Source organism: Lampris incognitus, chromosome 2, assembly GCF_029633865.1.
Source record: "Lampris incognitus isolate fLamInc1 chromosome 2, fLamInc1.hap2, whole genome shotgun sequence".
NCBI classification, from domain to species: Eukaryota; Metazoa; Chordata; class Actinopteri; order Lampriformes; family Lampridae; genus Lampris; species Lampris incognitus.
In genome coordinates, this window is record NC_079212.1 from 28,048,630 (window position 1) to 28,069,071 (window position 20,442).

A 20,442-nucleotide genomic window follows, 5' to 3' on the forward strand; every position below is an offset into this window, starting at 1 on the left:
AATAAATCAATGTCCTTTCCATGAATAGAGGGTTTATGGGCTTACTAAAATGTAAACTCCATACAGGCTCCTTGTCGCCATTTTCATATCATTCTCCCTGATGTTTATATACCTAATCTGAGATTAGGGCATATTCCTTTTCACCATCACTGAAACTAGATCTCAAAAGTGTTTCATGAACGAATCCCTTCAGAATAGCTCTATATCTTTCATCTGCAAAATGTTTATCCTCTTTTGTAGTGTATGTGTGAAGCCTCATTTTCGCTAAAAAAGCTTTGAGAACAGCTTGACACCGCCAGCTTTGAATTTTGTGTACAGTACAGATATTTTTAACCTGGAAAAGTCCTGTAGCACCAACGAGGTGTAACTGCAGTTCTCAGGCAAGCCTTCCGTGACACAGGATGGGTTTGAGAGGACCTCTGACCTTTTTGAGGCGACACCTGCAACCGAAGAGACTATCCTCCTTGGACTTGGTCCATGAGAAAGCTTGCCTCCTGGAGCTGTGAAAACAGCTGAAATCGCTAGACAGAGGATCTTGTAACAATTGTTGATGATTTTTTAATACAATCACAGGGCAAGCAATATGATGGGTCCTGTTTTTTTGCTGGACAAGGTCAAGGCACTAGATTTGTCATTTGGGTATTCATTGGCATTTCAACTCCAATTTCACCCTGGTCATGTGGGCTACGGGGGTTTAACCCTCCATGTCAACACCTGAGAGGCAGCCCAATAGCTCTCTTGTCATTGTTGTAGTCCTGTGTTTGTTTAGCTTGTGAATGGAGCTCTGCTGCATTAGCGTGTTTTTTTTCTGTCTGGTGGCTTCTAGAAGCCTCTCTATAGCCTCTTTCATCCTGGCCTCAGCGAGTCTGCTTAAGCTGCTAATATCAGAGGGCACTCAGTGCGTTGGCTAGCTATCAGTGTCTGTGGGTTGTGATCACAGTTCCGATGTGGCAAGGAGTGTGGCAGAAAGGTTGGGCAACTGAACTCTGCCCATTCCTTCCTGTCACTGACAGTCTTGTCGGCATGCGGAGCACCAGCTGCCATCTGCTGCTGTATAAATAGACAGTACTCAGAGCTAGAACAGCTGGCATACAGGCCAAGTCTGTGTCCTTTCACACTGCTTTCTAACTAGACAACTCACCTCAGCTTGCCATCCAACTTCCATCCCCAAGCAACTTAAGGAAAAACTTTTATATATATATATATATATATATATATATATATATCAACACGGATACATGAAGTAAGATTTTAATACATTGCAGTACAGGCCTGTTTCGTACTGCTTATGTGTTTCAACAAAGACTCAAAGAATCATTCTTTGTTGAAACACATTAGCAGCTGATGACTGCGAGACGTACGAAACAGGCCTGTACTGCAATGTATTAAAATCTTTTTTCCTGTATCCGTGTTGATATTCCGCTCCGCATTAGTTGAGCACTCACAACACCATTGATGGTTTCATAAAAAAACTATATATACACAGTATATTTAGAAACAACCATTGTGTTGAATCTTCTCGCCAGACTTCAACAGTCACATGAGGCAGTCATTTAAACGTTTAAAAACCATGACATTCAGTCAGGTTTATTGGCCATCTAAGTTTGCACACACAGAATTTGACTCCCGTTTCATGGCTCTCTGTGTACTTAACATAGAATAACAGCACAGCAACACAACAATATTAAGATATACGTATACACAAGGATTGACTGGATACAGGTGAAATAAGAGGCCATAAAGTGCAGTGGTGCAGAGAATATACCAGAGAAGCTGAAATAGATGTTAGCAGGTTACTTGCATACATGCCTGAGGTAGATGGAAATGACAGAGCATACCAGTATACGTACAATGTACAGTACAGTATATACAAAATGGTTGGATTTATTGACAATGTTAAGTGTTCATTTGAATGACAGCCCGCGGAAAGGAACTTTCTATATCTGGTTGTTTTGGTGTACAGTGCTCTGTAGCGCCTACCAGAGAGGAGGAGTTGGAACAGGTTGTGACCAGGGTTTCACAACCTGATGGCAATAGCTCCTTTTGAAAACAAGAAGCTCACAGTACAGTCAGATATATCTTAATAGGTTTCACTGAGATAATATTTGCAAACCATGCTTTCTGTCAAGTTGAAGTGACTTTATTTTGCGCTTCTGCAAATATGTTTTCTGCACTACATCTGTGCTGGTTTAATCTTGACACACATGGCTGTAGCTAATGCTATGGGAGTTAATGCTGTGCTACAAGACTTCCTGCTCTCACAAGTGGAGAAATTTATATATAGACGATTGGAATATACTGCATGAAACAGCAAAATTTAGTTCCAAATCATACTGAATTTTGCTCCTATTCAAAAGACATTCTGAATGAACGTAAAATAAATGAGTATATGTATGATTGTACTGTGAGCTTCCCATTTTTAAAGAACAGATGGTTTTTGAAGGCTTGAGCAATTGCCCCATTGGAATTTGTTAAAGCTCAACAAGGAGATTCATTGAAATTTTTTCAATACTGGGCAGTGTAGTTTTTTTTTTTCTGTACAATTCTAAATGCTACACAAAAATGTTTTAATGTGGTCTAGGTTTAAAAAAAATTGAACATATCCTTTTAAAGCCAATTCTGCCAAATATCTTTACAGTTGTTTCAAGCATTAAGCTAGCACTCTTTCTCTGTTGTTACATGTTTGAGGAAAGAAAGATGTGACATTATTGTCCAACCGTCTCATGATCAGGCCGTCACTCTGCAAGGGATTTGTTTGACTAAAATGATTTAGTTATGCATTATGCTAATATTTGGTCCCATACTGTTTACCCAGACAAATGCTTCCTTCACTGGAGATTTTTAATGGTCCAAAACTGACCCTGCCCCCTGTCTATCTGGGTGTACCTCATACTGTGTTCCAATAAAATGCCTTTGAAATAATCTTTCATAGTTCCTTGAAATGCATCTGGAAAGTGTAAAGCTGTTATTTATTTTCACAATTATAGTTGAGAAAACATTATTCTACTATGCGAGCACCATTTTTCTCGTGTAGAGCTAACATATGCAGCATGAATGTAAGGCTTGAAGGGCGAATTATGCTGTTGACTTCTGTCGTACTTTTTTTTTCCAAAAATGCCCCTCCATAGATTATTTACTTTTTCTAAAAGTGGCAAAGTAATCACAGGGAGGGTAAGGCTATGTGAAAAGAGTCATTGTCTCCAACAGAGTGGACTCGTCACATAAAGGCTTGTCATAACAGATTACCTAATGTGTTTTGCAGGCTCTGTTGTCAGCCGCAATACGCTGCATTCAGTGCATTGTTCAAGTGTCTTCCTGTCCTTTTTTCCATCTCCTCTCCTGGTAGAAAAAAAAAAGACACGATCAGCCTTGTGATAGAGTTGCAGGATTTGTCAGAGGGAATTCAATTCCTCCCCCTAGAGTTACATCAATTAATGACTCAACCAATGAAATGAAGCTTGGCGCCCTTTACATGGCGGACTTTAAACTGTGGACCAAGTAATATTGGGTGCAGCAGACGCCTTTGAATGCCGATGAAGTGGTACAGCAGTGCCAAGTTAAGTTGTAATCTTGTAATTAGACCTAGAAGTGCAAACCAAACGTAAACAAACTGGTGTATATCCGCCATTGTTGTTGGTGTTTCAAGCACATGCTCATCACACAAAGCAACGATGGGCATGCACAAATTGAGGTGTGATGTCATCATTTCCCAAACGCTCAGTTTTAAATGTACACACGGATAAACGGAAACCGGAGTTTTTAAAAATCTTCATTTTAGAGGGCGTTTTAAAGAAATCTTCCTTTTAGTGACCTAAAATGCTGTTTGTGTGCGGACGAAATGCCAAAATGCATAGAAAAGTTATGTTTTAAAAAATACCCATGTATGTGTGGACAGGGCCTTTATAGGATTCAAGATTTTCGTAATCTGGGTGATTGGCCCGCCCAGTGTGGAGACTTCTTAATCAGTGCCTCTTAAGCCAGGAACTGCCGCATAGCTGTGGGTGGGCCTGGGCCTACCCACTTGGCACTCAGGCCCACCCAATCAGAAGGCTTCCATTTTTGCTGGCTCATTCAGTGAATAACAATGAATACTGTTTCAATGTGACTACGCAACCAATGAAAATAAAGCAATTCTTGTTTCTTGCTTGTTGTTTACCATATGATGATGATAGGTAAGATTTTTTTTGAGTGGCAGTGCATTTCGTAAATGCCAGTTCTTGAGCAGCCCCTCCTGTTGCACTCCGTGTATAGCCTGCACATTGCACGGAGGAACAGAAGCCTACTTTCCGCTAGCTAGCTGCTTATAATGTAGGTTAAGATAAAAATCATGGCTACACAAAGCAGTTTGCTTAAGTTTGTCACAAAAAGATTTGGAAAGCAGGAGGAAGAGAATTCAGCTCAAATTCAGGCATCATGCAACTCACCACCCACACCAAGCCCTTTCATCTCCTGCTGTAATCATCAAAAATAAGCTAATTTATAATATCGGACTGTAGTAGCCTGTTGCCTATGTCAATATTATTGTTTATTGGTTTTTTTTTTTTTTGGGGGGGGGGGTGTACAATTGGATTTTATGCTGATGTTGCTGTGTGTGTGGGGGGGGGGCTGTTGTGCAAGTTTACACTTAACTAGTGCTAGTTCAAAGTTCAATTCACACAGATTAAAAAGAACTAGTTCACATTCATAGTTCACAATTTTGAATGAAGTTCACAGTCCCAAAACATGAACTAGTTCTCGTTCATTTCTTCCGTTCTTAAATGAGCTACTCCAATGGTCGGCTTCGTCAACTCGCTGTGTCGTTTCAAATTTGTTGCCAATGTGGCTGACATTTGGACTTGTTTTTTCAGACCCGATGGGCAGAATTTGCCTCAAAAAATTTGACTTTTTTCCATTGGAATCTGTACTGATTTGTTCATGAAACTCTTTCAAATATTCATATGACCTGGCTTCAGCAGTACCGGTAGCTGTCAGTTCGCGTTCATTAATTGCAAACTGATAGGTTCAGTTCACCGTTCACCAGAAACACGAGCATGTTCAATGCATTCATGCACAACATTGTGTGCATGCGTGCATGCGTGTGTGTGTGTGTATGGTTTATGTGGCTGCCATGCCACGCTATGTTAAAGTGTGTGTTGCTCGTGCCCAGGACAAGATGATCTTCTAAGCCACCCCCCGGTCCTGACTGCGCACAGGTCGCTGACTGGGCATAATGCACACAACGCTTGTTCCATATGCACACAGCAAAAGAGCTCTCCTCTTCCACACACCATTTAATCCAAATACAGGCTAATTAAAAGGGTAGCCCCACCACCAAAATTCAGTCATATTAGAGACATGCTATCGTTCCCAAATCCCAACTTTAATGCTTCGAAGTTGCCCATGGAAGATTGATAACAAATTCATTATTTAATGATCTGAACATACTATACATCAGATTTACATGGGAAAAAATACATACTGGGACCTTATAAACTGCCCAAACATAGGCGGTGTGCATAGAAACCTCTTTTCTAGTCTGGACCTCAGTTCCAACTGGGTTCGTGCGGGTCCCCCTGCTCCAGCGTTGCTATACAGCGTCAGTTGTCGTACGCTCCAAGGGTTGACGGCGGTGGGAGCTGTCGGAGTTGGACCCTCCCATCACCCAGAGCCCAGGACAACTGACCCAGTGTTCCCCCAGTGTCAGCAGCCCTGTGTGTACCTCTATCCATATGCTTGATTAATGATGCTGTTGGATCTGTCAGGTGTGTGTGTGTGTGTGTGTGTCACCCCGCCAGGCTATGAGATGCTGTTAATGTTCATCTTGGAGCCTGAAACATTACCTCTGATGATGTTTAAGGCTTGCGTGATTAAACTCTGATGCATTCAGGCAAGTATAGTTGTAATGGCCAATCTTGGGTAACATATGCGTTTCAGAACCTATTAAGTATGATTGGTCTTGGATGGGCTAGGCCTACCCGATTTTCTCTGTACCCACCCACACTGATTTCTTCCTATGCTACAGGTGGAAATATGGATTCTGGGGTATCGAGGTAGAGCTCCTGGCCAGCTGATTCCTTCACCATGCCTGGGAAGGTCCAAGCATTTTGGCTAAAGGAATACTTACTCGACAAAAGGCTATTGTGGCCCCAGTCTGTTTTTGCCATTGCTTCATAGGTATTTACTTTCTTGTGAGGTGTTTGCAAGGCTTGGTGTGAGCCTGCACTGTATCCAAGAAGGTAATCCAGACACCACATGGCTGTTTCTGTTTTGGAGATGTTGTATGGTCTCTGTTGTGGCTGCAATGAGCTCAGCTGTTTGTCAAGCATGTAAAGCAATGCTCAGATACTACTTTTAGCCCTTTAGCACTGAACGGCGGCCAGAGAGAACTCTGCCACCTGTGCTCGAGCCCTGGCGATCCAGCCTTCACCCAGCCTTCTGCCAAACAGATTGGATCCGACACACAGCATGTCAGTGGACGACTCAGAATGTGCCCCGTCCACTCTTTTTGTTGCCTGTTTTAAGATGGAGGAACGGTATAAACATTACTCGGGTGAGGCTATAACCATCAGTTCAAGTCAGCAAACTGTTTTGCTCTGCCACTCATGTGCAAACTTTGACACAGGTGTAGTAGTCACGTGGCTGTGGGTTGAGAGGGTTGAGTTGAAGAGAAAATTTGCCAAAAAAATAATCCACTCCAGGAGTAAATTGTTACATCACATGGCTACGCATATGCACACAGGTCCAAGGGAAGCTATTAAAATTCTACAGCCTTGAAGAGAGAGGTGCATATCATAATTACAATTCTGCATGGAAATTATTTCTTTAAAATTCTATCTCTGTTTAACAGGTCAGGCGTTTTTTTTTTTTTGTTCTTAAATATGCATTTATATAATTTGCCTTACCTGCTCTGTTTGGCACAGAATGGTGCCCTTGCTGGTGGGTATCGATCGTCTCGAGGTAAAAGCTAGCAACTCCTTCGAGGGTCACCGGAGGAGAGAGGCAGACATGTTCAGCCATTTTAATCCATGCTTATCTGCTAGTCTCTGGTGAATGGGGGTAGCTTTTGGTACCCATCTGGCCTTCTGAGACCTCCTAACAACCCAATTACTAGGGGTCTCTTAGCTTTCTCTTCGGATTATAGGCCCCATGTAGAAAGCTTGGGTAAATAAATAAAGAAAAGGCTGTCAGCTTAAACCAGCTGTGCGATGTTCTTTGAATAACAGGATGTGGTTAGTCAACTAGTACCCACCCATCTTTGAAATGGAGGTTTCTCAGGGAGCCCCAGCAGCCTATTAGCCTGTTATAGGCTGGGGAAGAGGAATTGATGATGCAGAGTAAACACTGGACATGCGCCTCATAAACTGGCCTCCCACGGAGCCAGAACATTAAACAGCAGCCTCTTTCTATTTAAACCAGGTTCTGTCTCGGCTTCACCTTCCTGAGAGCATCATGTGTCCCACTGATGAGCGCCCCCACATGTTTGCCTTCAAAATCCAATTGAAAAAAATGAAAAGGGAGTATTGTACGCCAGTTGTCGCTGACAAGTGTGTGTGTGTGTGTGTGTGTGTGAGAGATGGAAGTGTTTCATCCTGCTATGTGGAATGTCTGATTTCTGCCCTTACCCCCTGCAACAAGAGTCTATGCAGGTCTCCCTGAGTGGATTGCCAGTTAGTGAGTCTGTCACAAAGAGAAATACCTTAGTGCTCACGATTCTTAAATGAAGTAAAGCCACCTATGGCCCCCCCCCATCATAATACTCTTGCTATTATAATTTTCCATTTACTAGGAATTAAAAGGTTTTAGTGCACTAAGAGTTATTTCAGATTTTGCCTATGGTGTCTGTCATTTTAAGTAGCTTAATGTCTTAGTTGCAAATCCTAATGCTTTTCACAGCCTGCCTTTTGCCCATTTTCCCAAGTTTTAGCGGATTTGAATCCAGAATGTATACATTTGAAAAATGATTGCAGTATAATTGTCCGTGAACCCGTATTAAAGTTGCCCTCTGGATAATTCCCACAGAATGGCAAATGGGGATTGTTTGAGGCAAGTGAAAATGGAACGTAGTGTGTTGCATCTTCCCCTCCTGCGCCATGTTGAGGTTGTTATGGCAACCAGTATCTGGTCCCATACCTGTTGCTATGGATGAGCAGGGTAGAGCAATGACGTGGTTCATTAGGAGATCAACGTGTCTGTCATTTTAAGATACGGACATGACTGCGGAGAATTATTAACTATAAATGGAAAGCAAGGGGATTAGTGATTGACATCCTTGTTTTTCAGATTCTTATCTACCTATCGGTGCTTGGCTAGTTTCTGTTTTGTAGCTGCATGTTGCATATTCTTTATCTCATAACAGTGAATTGAGTTAATGATAATCTGTGCAGAAAGGGAGGTGAGTCATGCTATATTTTATGTAGCTGTCCCACAAACAGCCCTGTCTGATTTTACCAAGGCTCAGCTAGCACTGCTGAATCTGCCTAACTGTTAAAATTTGTATTCTGACTCTTTTGCACAAGTGTCACAGGAACCTAGTTAGATAGGCATTGTATTGTTTCTGTGGTCTAAAGGATGAGGGATGAGAAGATGACTCTTGGACAGTCAAACAACCAATGCCGCTCTCATCCTTTTTTTCTTTGATCTGATCTGATCATTTTGGGTATTCTTCTATTGCGGTTGTTCCTGCATCCTCGCTCTCAAAACACGATTATAGATTTTCTTAAAAGGAACGTTCCTATGACACACAAAGAGGATGAGCTGGGCAGGGAGGCTGCTATCTTATTGTGAGAGCAAGGGAGTGGGTAGAGGCATTTGTGCTGGCTCGTGACCATGAGTCACCACAGAGTGGATGGAAGGAAATCTACCTTCCCTGTTGGTTGGCAACCTCCGCTCAGCCGTTTTCTTCCTCTCCCACTGCCTGCTATATAGCCTAGCAGGTGTTTTTTTTTTCCACAATGATAACTGGCTGTCACAACCCCTGCCCCCCCCCCCCCCCCCACACACACACACACACACACATAGTGCCCTAACCTGATACTGTGAACCTGTCTTATCATCCTGCTGTTTTTACTGCTTAGCTGTCTCTGTGGCATTGGAATAGAACTCAGGCAGCCCCCTCTCATTAATAGCCACTCTAGATTGTTCCAGGAAAGGGGAATAAGAGCATCAGTAACCTAAATCCCCCAATGTTTCTCTCTTCATCCTCAGGCTCCAATTTCCCTTTGGTGGCAGGTCAAAGGTCAGATTGGGCTTTATTTAGGCCCCCCCCCCACCTATGCTCTGTCTCCTTTTCCAGTACCCAAAAATGGAAATTGCTGTTCAACTTGTGCACCTTAACCTGTCTGAGCACAGTAGAGGGTAGAAACCAGTGCACAGGTCTTACCTGTGCTAGGCTATAGCTTCCTGGCTATACTGCTGAATAGCCAAGTGTTCTCTGCCATCTTAAATGTCTATTCGGGGCAAAGCAGTTGGCATACTCTTCTTTTGAGGACACGCTGTGCTTTTCTGTCATCATGTGTCCCATCGAGGGCGATATGCAATCCTGCTCCTCTCCACTTCTGCTGAATAATTGATCAGCATGCTGAAGTCCTCTGACAGTGCTTTCCCTCCCTCTGCAGGGAAACGATTTGTGTAAAAGCTCTCTCAAGTACCTTCATCCTAAGGAGCCAGACCTGCCTTTAATTTGCCCATTGGTGAAGCAGGAAATTTGCATGTGGAAGAGCAAATTACCGCTTCGTAGATCAGATGGCAATTAGCTCAGCGTTGGTGAAAAGACTGTAAATGGCTACAGGCTGTATTATTGTCATAGCTACAATTTGATCCTTGAAAGTAGATGGATGGGTTTTCCCCTTTAGCCTTCTCCTGGTTTCTATTGCTGGTCTGTTTGGATCGTTGCTAGGCCCTGAGCGCACCCGCTACTTTAGTCCGGGTTTTTTTTCCACTCACCCTTCCCTCTCTCTCTCCTCTTGCCTTCCTTTCCTCTACTTCTTCTCCCACTGCTGTGATGGTGGAGGTATGTGTTTGTTTGGCCAGCTTCAGCCAACTCTGTGAATTGGCCCTGACGCTAGGCAGCTATAGCCAACGCGAGCACAGTCTGGGAGGGGGGTTAGTTGAGCAACAACTGGGGCACTTATATCTAGAAATATCCTACAGTACATTCTTATTACTCTTTGTCCCCTCCTCTCCCTTGTGGTCATACTGACCGCAGAAGCTTAGCCTTCTGCTGGTGTAGAAAGCTTGGACATCTGTAGCAGTGGGACCACCATGCATAGTTTAGAGTGCTTACATGCCAGGCATGACTAAAAATTCTTGTTCATTAAGAAATATCTGTTCGGCCATAGGCTTAGCAGAGCAGAAATGTCATGTCATCATCGGGCCGTATGCATAGTGCAACGGGTGATGTTTGGCTTGCAGAAGTTAACTGTGTACATTCTCTTGACCCCACCAGTTTTAAGAAGAGTTGTGATAATGCAGATTGTAGATTAAGGTGTTGTTTAAAGGCAATATTAAATAAACTTGACACATCAGTTTCCCTTCTCCAAAAAGCATATGGCTCATATTCCTGTAAGTGATCCGTGTGATTTTCAGTTCCACAAATATATATACCTCAGTCATTCGTATCCTGATACATGAATACGTGATTAGGACTTTGATTCATGTTGAACACATGTCGACCATAACTGGAAGTAAAAGAAGAGAATGCTTGAAGATTGCTGATTTTGTTTGTGAAGAGCTGATTAGATATGTATCCTCTCTTCTGCAGTACAGCACCTACTAGCACTTAGCTATATTTTTTGATGTCATTGGTTGTGAAGAATTTTCATCCACTAATCAAATAGTTACAAAAACATCGTAGCTAATGTGTTGCACAAATGTATTCAGTATTCACTGTGTATGACCCTGTGCAACTAAAAAGAAGGGCGAAGTACTGAAGTGGTTTAGGTTTGAAGATAACTTATCAGCTGTATTACTCATGTGTTTGTTTTCTCTCCAACAGCTATTCTCAACCCTAAAGCCCCAAAGGAACCGCCAAAAATTTTTAGTTTTGATTACTCCTACTGGTCACACACTACGGTGAGCTTAAATGTTTCCCAACCAACTGTCAGTGTTTCAGAGAGAGAACAAACGTTTTTTAATCTAAATATTATGCTAAAAATTATTTTTGAAACATCATTGCATAGCTAAATTTCTGATAATTTTTCTCTGTTCCACAGCCAGAGGACCCCTCCTTTGCATCACAGAACCTTGTATATAATGACATTGGCAAGGAAATGCTGCAGCATGCCTTCGAGGGCTACAACGTCTGTATCTTTGCCTATGGCCAGACAGGAGCTGGCAAATCCTACACCATGATGGGCAAGCAGGAGGAGGGGCAGGAAGGAATCATTCCCATGGTAAGTTCTCCAATAGGCCCTGCTATATCAGCTGAGCCTCGACAAACTTTGCACCAACTTTTTTCAGGGCACATTTTGTCAACTTCAGTGAGTTGTTGCCATTTAAATGTTAACAACTAAGCATTTGTCTCTGCGCAGTCAGTGCATACTGCATTAACAAATGGGTCTCCTGACAGCAGCACAAACCAGTTGTGTATGTGAAAGCTGTGGTGTGAGTTGAAATTGAATGGACGCTGGGAGATTATGTGAGTGGATGCTTTTGTGTATTAGTCCATTACTTCTTAATTTGAATTAAGAAGTAATGGACTAATACAGACTAATAAGTTTTGTTTTGTTTTTTTCCAAGCAAACTGGCCCACCTTGGACAGACTCATATTTTAACTATCAAAACACACTGCCTAAGGCAGCCTCAAAAAGTCAGGTGTCCTGTGGCCAACTGTTTGGACCATCTCCAAATTTACAACTCATGAGTTGTGGACTGTAACACATAACCATACTCTCAGCCAGTCTAAAAAAAATATTTAGCACTGGCTGAACTTTATCCACGTCTATAAACATTTTAGTCTAGATTCAAACTCACACAATGCACAATATGTGAGTAGCACAACACCCATCTCAAAGTTATCAATGACCTCCTTCTCACCTCAGACCATGGCCTCTTTTGTATTCATGCTCATCTTATCGCAGCCATTCACACAATTGTCAACTCAATTCTGCTCAGCCTACTGGACAACTTTGGCGCCACTCTGTCCAGATTAAACCTTAACTTTCTGACAGACATTGCTGCTGAGATTTATGCCTACATTGTACATCATCCTCGGGAAAATATGTATTCTGAAACAATGAACTTACTGCACACTCTAAGCACAAATACGAAGATGACCCAGAAATTAACAGCAGAGTTGATAATGCAGCTAAAGATGTAGATGTGTTCGATAACTAAACAAACATCCTTATTTGCATCAGGCTTTGACCTTCTCAAGGTGATCAGGAGTTGAAAAAGGTGTAGCTATATGTCTAGATGTCATTCATCTAATGTTTCATCTATGGTTATTTGGCTAGTCAACAAATGCACATATACACTTGCATGAGCAATAGGCTGCATCTCAAAATACAAAGGCCCTCGTCCAGTGATTTAACGTAGTTTAAGGATTATTTGGTCTGTAAGGTACACACACTTCTGAAGCTGCAGTACACCAACTGGTATTTCTCTCAGTAAATGTAAGGAACTTTACAGTGAGATTGTTTTTCATCCAGACAAAATGGAAAGAGAAAATCCAATTTACTATCATAGTTTTACTGGCCAAAAGTGCAGTGATTTCCAGTTTATGGAAACACATACCACTAGACTGTTTGCATGTAACTATGCCAGTGTTTCTCAAGGTTTAGTCGTCTTTATTCTTTACTCTCATCTTTATTCTCTGCATGCCCCGGTTTACAAAATTCATCTTCTGCCGTTGTCCCTGTTTTGACTACTAGTCTGATGACACCCAACAAATTGCTAGTAAAACTGATGTTGTCGCCAGCCTCGTTTCCCTCAGACACTGCTGATGTAGATAAAAGCCTTGATGTAAACAGCCCCTCTCACACTTTGATGTAGTACATTTAAGATTTGAATTATGGGCTTAAGAGTTTTGATATTATTCCTTGTTGCCAAATAAAGTCTGGGTATCCTGACGTGCATAGTAAAAGAACAATAAAGTGTTTCATTTGCTTATGTGTTGATTTCCCCCCCCCCTTTTTTTCTTTCTCTTCTGCTCTTAGCTCTGTGAAGATCTCTTTGAAAAAATCAATGCAGACAACAACAAAGAGGATCTCTCCTACTCAGTGGAGGTGAGTCTCAGACTGCTGTTGCATCTGTAAAATCCCATTTTCGCTCTCTTCCTCTGACTGTTGCTTCACTCTCTCAGTGCTGCGTTTCCTGTCTTGGCCTCACAGTTACCCTGTTAATAGTCAGACACTGGTCTCGCATCAGCTGGAGTTTTCAAGCTTTGAGGCATCCCTTGCAACATGCTATGAGATAAACCTATTAGTTGAAATGTCCTGTTTGCTCAATGCTCAAAGCAAATATAGTCTCAAAGGGCAAGTGATCCCAAGTTGTTAGTTTGAGCCATGGTTATTTGTTCCTTTCAATAGTAATCCAAAGGAGTTGAATCAAGCGCAACTGGACTTGGTATATATCCGTGAAGACGTTTCGCCTCTCATCCAAGAGGCTTCCTCAGTTCGTGCCTTTCTGACTAGACGAAGCCTCTTGGATGAGAGGCGAAATGTCTTCACGGATATATACCAAGTCCAATTGCACTTGATTCAACTCCTTTGGATAACCATGACCTGGATGAATGAGAACATTCACAGACTACCCTTCAATAGATACGTCTGCCTAGTAAATTATGTTTTAAGGCATAAATTATGTTTTAAGGCATATTCTAAGCCATACTTACATAGTCAGACAATGTTGTGGAAACCTTTTTTATGTCTTCATACGCAGTTTGAAGGTATATTGAATGGTGAGTTTAGCCTGGCTTAGCTCAATTGCTGGATGTCTATCAGGGTTAGTAGCAGCTCCTCTAAAAACAAGGGAAATGTCTGTGGCGGAAGGGGGGGGGCACAGTTTGTTAATGATACCAGCTTCTTGTGGGTAGAAGCTGTATAGCATTGTGCTGGATTTAGCACAGGTGCCCCTGTAACTCTTCCTCTTTTTAATGATGGCCGAGGTGTTAATGGTTGAGGTCAGGTCATCCGCCACGTACACTCCCAGGAACTTGTCGTTACTGACCCTCTCCACAGTGGCACCATCAATGGTCAGCAGTGTATGATGGTGCCTGCCGGTCCCCCTGAAGTCAATCACCATCCCAGCTTTTGAACCTGGTAGACCTCCAGTAATTGAGCTAAGCTAGGCTAAACTCACCATCCAGCGTACCTTCAAACTGCACGTACAGATAAAAAAAAAGGTATCCTCGAGTTTGTCTGGCACTGTGCAAGTGGGACACAATGTAAAAACCCCTGAACCGTGGCGTGGTGGGCTGTTCTGTTGCCTAACAACATGGGGATCAGCGGTTCAAATCCCTGTGTTACCTCCGGCTTGGTTGGGGGTCCCTACAGACACAATTGGCTGTGTCTGCGGGTGGGAAGCCAGATGTGGGTATGTGTCCTGGACACTGCACTAGCGCCTCCTTTGGTTGGTTGATGTACCTGTTCGGGGGAGGGGGCTGGGGGAATAGCGTGATCCTCCCACGCACTACGTCTCCCTGGCAAAACTCGTCACTGTCAGGTGAAAAGAAGCGGCTGGCGACTCCACATGTATCGGGAGGACACATGTAGTAGTCTGCAGCCCTCCCTGGGTCGGCCAAGGGGATGGAGCAGAGATCGGGAAGAGTGGGGTAATTGGCTGGGTACAACTGGGGAGAAAAAAAGGGGGGGGGAACCTGAACCCGGACGAGATCTGTAAGTTGTTAATACACAGTTGCACAGTATAGTATAAACAACCAAGGAAAGTCCCGTGTGAACCTACTTGTTGATTGTCTAGGCTACAACTACAGCATTTTTCACAAAGTTTTGATTCACAATGGGAAAAATTATCAAGTATCACTGGTACCATCAGCAGCCATAAAATATTTCTGATATCCCAAAGAAAATCAGACACCTCCCTCATTCAAGACTGTGTTCATTCTTTTTACCAGCCAGTGCTTTTTCTTGTGTAGCTCTGGGCTACCTGACCTGACAGTCCTATCGCTTATACAATGGTTTCTAGGTCAGTTACATGGAGATCTACTGTGAGCGGGTGAGGGACTTGCTCAATCCCAAGAACAAAGGGAATCTGCGTGTGCGAGAGCACCCCCTGCTGGGACCGTACGTAGAGGACCTGTCCAAGCTGGCGGTCACCTCCTACACGGACATCGCTGACCTGATGGATGCAGGCAACAAGGCCAGGTCAGCCATGCGCCAGGATGACACGGAGATGAGGGCCAGGAGAAAGGAGTTGTAGTAGATGTAGTAGTTGTAGTAGTTGTAGTTTCGGAAAAAGTTGTAGAAGCGGCAGCAATGTTGGGTAGTGGAGATACCATTGTTTTACATCCTAAAGAAACTCCCAATAACATCATAATGTATTTTGAATATTCCCTGTTTTATGTAATTTTGAGATGATTTCTGAACCAAGAGTATTATTCTAGTCTATGTTTTTGATGGACTAATGGTTGGTCAACAACTGACTAGTGGGTTAGTTATTTTTAGGACAGTACAACTGTCCTCTTCTCACAGGTAGTGAGAATTACTCTCTTGCTAACGTGTGTGTGTGTGTGTGTGTGTGTGTGTGTGTGTGTGTGTGTGTGTGTGTGTGTGTGTGTGTGTGCGTGTGTGTGTGCGTAAGTGCACGCGCATGAGCATGTGTGTGTATGTGATTGTCACGAGAGTCCTGTGAGGAGGAGTGAACCCAGCCTTAATCTCCCTCTGCTGACTCAGAAGGCTTATTTCTAGAGCATGGCGTGTAAAGCCCATATCTCCCCTGTGGCTATCCCTCTGAAGTACTCCTTGTGTATTTATGTTTGGGGTCCTTACAGTATTATCCACCTCCATTGTGTAAAATAATCCCTGCGTTTCAATTCACTTCTAATAGGCATAAAGCCCAGTGACGTCTAAGTCATAGAATGACCATTCAGTTGAGCATTCACCTGAACAGACGCTTTTGCTTGTAAAAGCAAAATAATTATTGGTATTTTTGTGCCCAACAGTCATTTCCATTTTAGGAGAAAAATTAACAAAATTTTTACTGCTTTGTGTTTTCTCAGCCAAGTATGCATATACTGTATGTACTTACCCACAGAACTGTGGCTGCCACCAATATGAATGAGACCAGCAGCAGGTCCCATGCCGTCTTCACCATCGTCTTCACACAGAGGAAACATGACAGTGAGACAGACCTCTCTACGGAAAAGGTCAGAGGGGACATAGGAGACAAGTCCCCATTTTCATTTTTAAACTAGGTTTTGAAATAATGGTGGAGAACCCCTTCATTTCTGTTGACAGAAAATTAAGGGCGAGCTCTTTCCCATTGTGATAACTCATGTTAAAGGAGACATCAAGCCGTTACATAGTGTAGGTTACTTATAGCTTGTTTTCAGTAAAATCCTTTGTAATGTGTTGAGTCATCTCCTAGGGATCTTCCCCGTCGGTGGTGTTGGGGGGGGGGCATTTGGAGTTTGACCTCCCACATTTCCTCTGATTGTGGTTACACAAAAGACCACTGTTATTGTACACACATAACCAATTGTAGTGAGCTGCTGTATCAGATGTTACTGATGTGTTGCATCTCACTTAACAATAGCGTCTAAATAGTTGGAATGGTTGGCAGTTCCCTTGTCTATTATGTTTAAATATTTGGATGGTTTTGTTTGCTTCTCGATGGGAACCAAACCTGTCATGAAGACCAGGAAGTAATTCATGCTGTCATTGTTACAAAAGTACTCTTGTATTTTGACTTATTTTGGTAAGAACCACTCTTGTTATCTACTTATGAAAGGGATACAAGTGAGTCAATTATGGATTGGTTGGGTGTATCTAAATTGTGTTTTATTCTGCCTTCAGGTTAGTAAAATCAGTCTGGTAGACTTGGCAGGCAGTGAACGAGCAGATTCAACAGGAGCCAAAGGCACCAGGCTAAAGGTAGGACTCCCATAGTTGCAGATGTTCACAAATGGCACTCATTGACAGAAATTAAGCACCATCATCCTGATGCTTCCAAAGTAATTCTGTTTTCTCTCTCATCTGGTTGCAGGAGGGAGCCAATATCAACAAATCTCTGACCACGTTAGGAAAGGTTATCTCAGCTTTGGCCGAGGTGGTGAGTACTACACTGCAAAACCCGTTTTTGCATCCCGTTTTCCTTCTTCCCCTCTTCCTCCTCCCTGTCAGCTGTCCTCCTGCCTTTTGGCCACCTTTCCCTGACTTGTTGGGGAATAAATGTTTGTAGTGGGGCATGCTATAACTTCGTCTACCCTTCTGTTCTCTCTCTCTCTTGCCCTGGTAAAACTTGCCTACCCAGGATAACTGTACCAGCAAGGTAAACCCTTTGACGGCACATCCACTAACCCTGTAAATCCTCCTGAGGAGGCAAATTTGACAGCCTTTTGCCATCAACAACATTTGTGCCTGCCTTCACAGTATTTTCACACCCTACCATTTTTATCATCCGAGTGTTGCTTCCTTTAGAAAAAATTAAAAAACACAGTTGTTGTACAGGAGCAAAAGCTAATCAAAGCCTCTATTCGTCTTTACTTTGCCTCTTCTACATTAGATATACATAACTCGTCTTGTCATTTTACATCAAAGCCTTTGTCAAGTCAGAGACCTCACACAGTCATTCATATCTGTAGTTTTTTAACTGCTAACAGAAAAGAATATATTATTCCAGCAAGCAAAGCTAAAGACTGTATTTTGTTTACTTTAGAGCAAGAAGAAGAAGAAGACTGACTTCATCCCATACAGAGACTCCGTTCTGACATGGCTGCTCAGGGAGAACCTTGGTATGAAGATTTAAATCGGGATAAATGATATAGTTAATGTCGGAATACGGTGGCATTAATGTATCCTGACTAGAAGCAAAACTGTATGCCTCTGTTTCCTGTAATATGAAGTAGGTGAAATAAAGACGAAAGTAACTTTACTCTCTGCCACTTGAAGAAACACGCTGTCAGTAGGTTGTATTTCAAACTAATTAGACAAGCATATCCAACTCATTGATTCAGACTCGTCTGGAGAAGTCATATATATCTTCAGTCTTCGCCGACATGTCAGTAAAGTAGTTCAGTGAGAGATTGTAAATTGTTTACATCTACATATGGATTTCTTTTAACTGTGGGGTTTGGATTTAACTTTTTTTTTTAATTTCCATTATTACTACAATTTGACAATGCAGTATTCCGTAGAGGAACATAAGCAAAATTTGTTTGCTAGAAAAAATGTATATTAATCTACTATACCTGTCTGAAGAATAGCTTTTCTCTATACACATACACAAGCACACGGACACTTTCACAAAGCTGACCTCTTCACCGCTGTCCTGTTCCTAGGTGGAAACTCCAGAACAGCTATGGTAGCCGCCCTCAGTCCTGCTGACATCAACTACGATGAGACCCTCAGCACCCTCCGGTAATGTTTCTGTATAAAGCGTACAGAGAACCTTCCAGAAGGAAGGATTGGTTGGATCACAGTTTCGTATCAACCCTCATCTATTTTTCTTCTCTGCCCGGTGTTCTTGGACAGCTATGCGGACCGAGCCAAGAACATCAAGTGCAATGCTGTTATCAATGAGGACCCCAACAACAAGCTGGTGCGTGACCTGAAGGACGAGGTAGCTCGGTTGAAGGACTTACTCCGCGCCCAGGGCTTGGGAGACATCCTGGACAGTAAGTCTCATTTCCTGAGTCTCACAGCACTCAACCACTTTTTCTTTCTGACATTTTCTTCCTTTGTCCTTTTGCTTTCCTCAGCCATCTCACTCCATTCTGTTTTCATTGTGCTGCCCATATTAGCCCTTTATCCAAAAGACTGAAAAACAGCTTTGGAAAGATAACTTGCCATACTTTTGGTGTATTAATTCTCCTCATAGAATTAATTGGCTATTAATTTATGTTGACTTTTTGCAATGGATACAAATCTAGGAATTGTGCTATAAATTTTCACAAGTACATTGGCTCATCCTTGCACTCAACCTGAGTGGTTGTTTATGGCTATTTCAAAGCACCATACTTCATGTACTGCACACGCATTCACAATGGCTCACAGACTGGTAATAATAATCATTACATTTATATAGCGCTTTTCTACACACCCAAAGTGCTTCACATTGACGAAAACAATGACGAAAAGCAGGAGAATACCCAAAATCAGTGTACAAATGAATGACGCACCCATAGATGCCAAGGGGCCGAACAAGAGATATGACATTCCCATGATAACTTCCCAATATCTGAACTACCGGATAGCATTTCTACTTACAAATGCATGCTTAATCACTTGGCATTTTATAACAAAAGTCAGTTTTTCCCATCTCTTCTTATCCTCATTGTGTTCAAATTCATCCAGCTCAGTGAGAAATGTCTGTAATCTTTTCCTCTCACACTACTGCTAGTCCTTACCTCTGATCCTGTCATCTTCTCCTGCTTCCCCTCAGTCGAGCCTATGGGGGATGATTGCCCAGGAAGTGGAAGCAAATGTGTGTATATGTGTGGTGGGAGTCATGCATCATCTATTACGCTATGCGCTACTATAAGCTAATATTGCTTATGTACCCCTTTCCCTCTCCCATTCCCCATATGATGCATCTGCCCCAAGCTTTGCATGTTAATGCTGAATACGCTACAACTAAATGTAAGCAGATTGGTAAATGCAAGGCTTCCAGAGTTGTACTGCTGATCTGGCAAGGGTTAGTGCACCGCTAGGTTAGCATGCTTCGCGCTTGCGATGATTTGATTAATTATTTACTCGGTTTTCAGAAATACTGTGGTGAGGCAGATGTCTTTTACAGGGCTCAAATCCAACTTTATCAGAAAGTCCTCCAGAATGTCATCACTGCATTAACCTCTAACTTCATCTGAATAGCTCATCTGTGTTTCCTGCTCTCCCACCCCCAACCCCCACATCATTCCTCGCTATTTGGGTCCTTTAACGTACTTTGACCAGCCTTGTTTCCTGCTGGTGAGCTTGTGGTCTTTCTTTTTTCTTTTTTCTTTCTTTCCTTCTTTCACTGATCATCCACTGCAGGTGACAATGATGAATGCATTAAAATGCAGCTTCTCAGTTCTCAGTCCGAGTGTCAAATCTACAGGCGGAAAGGTGCATGACTTTACATGACTTGGTAGCCAGACTAGAGGTGTTTGTATCTGCAGTAGGTATTAATTAGAAGTATTTGGATTAGTATGGAGTGAATAGACACTGTTGGTGTGCCCTTTTTCTGCTGCATTCTCTAAAAATCCCCAACCTCTCCTCCCTTTTGTCCTTTGTCTCCTTTATAAGCTCTCACAAGCTGCAAAGTGCGCTTGAGTAAGAGTGGATGTTTACTCGCATAACCTCCTAACAG

General features: G+C 42.5%; 1 protein-coding gene across 2 annotated transcripts in view; it reads left to right on the forward strand.

Moving 5' to 3' along the window:
• kif1b (kinesin family member 1B) overlaps positions 1-20,442 on the forward strand; it is a 77,249-nt gene that overhangs the window by 17,776 nt on the left and 39,031 nt on the right. For both annotated transcript variants that reach the window (XM_056273846.1, XM_056273847.1), the window contains exons 3-12: positions 10,973-11,049; positions 11,190-11,369; positions 13,134-13,202; positions 15,121-15,299; positions 16,189-16,300; positions 16,950-17,027; positions 17,140-17,205; positions 17,812-17,887; positions 18,434-18,512; positions 18,627-18,769. In XM_056273846.1, coding sequence (XP_056129821.1) covers positions 10,973-11,049; positions 11,190-11,369; positions 13,134-13,202; positions 15,121-15,299; positions 16,189-16,300; positions 16,950-17,027; positions 17,140-17,205; positions 17,812-17,887; positions 18,434-18,512; positions 18,627-18,769 — 1,059 coding nt within the window. The remainder of the gene's footprint in view (positions 1-10,972; positions 11,050-11,189; positions 11,370-13,133; positions 13,203-15,120; positions 15,300-16,188; positions 16,301-16,949; positions 17,028-17,139; positions 17,206-17,811; positions 17,888-18,433; positions 18,513-18,626; positions 18,770-20,442) is intronic.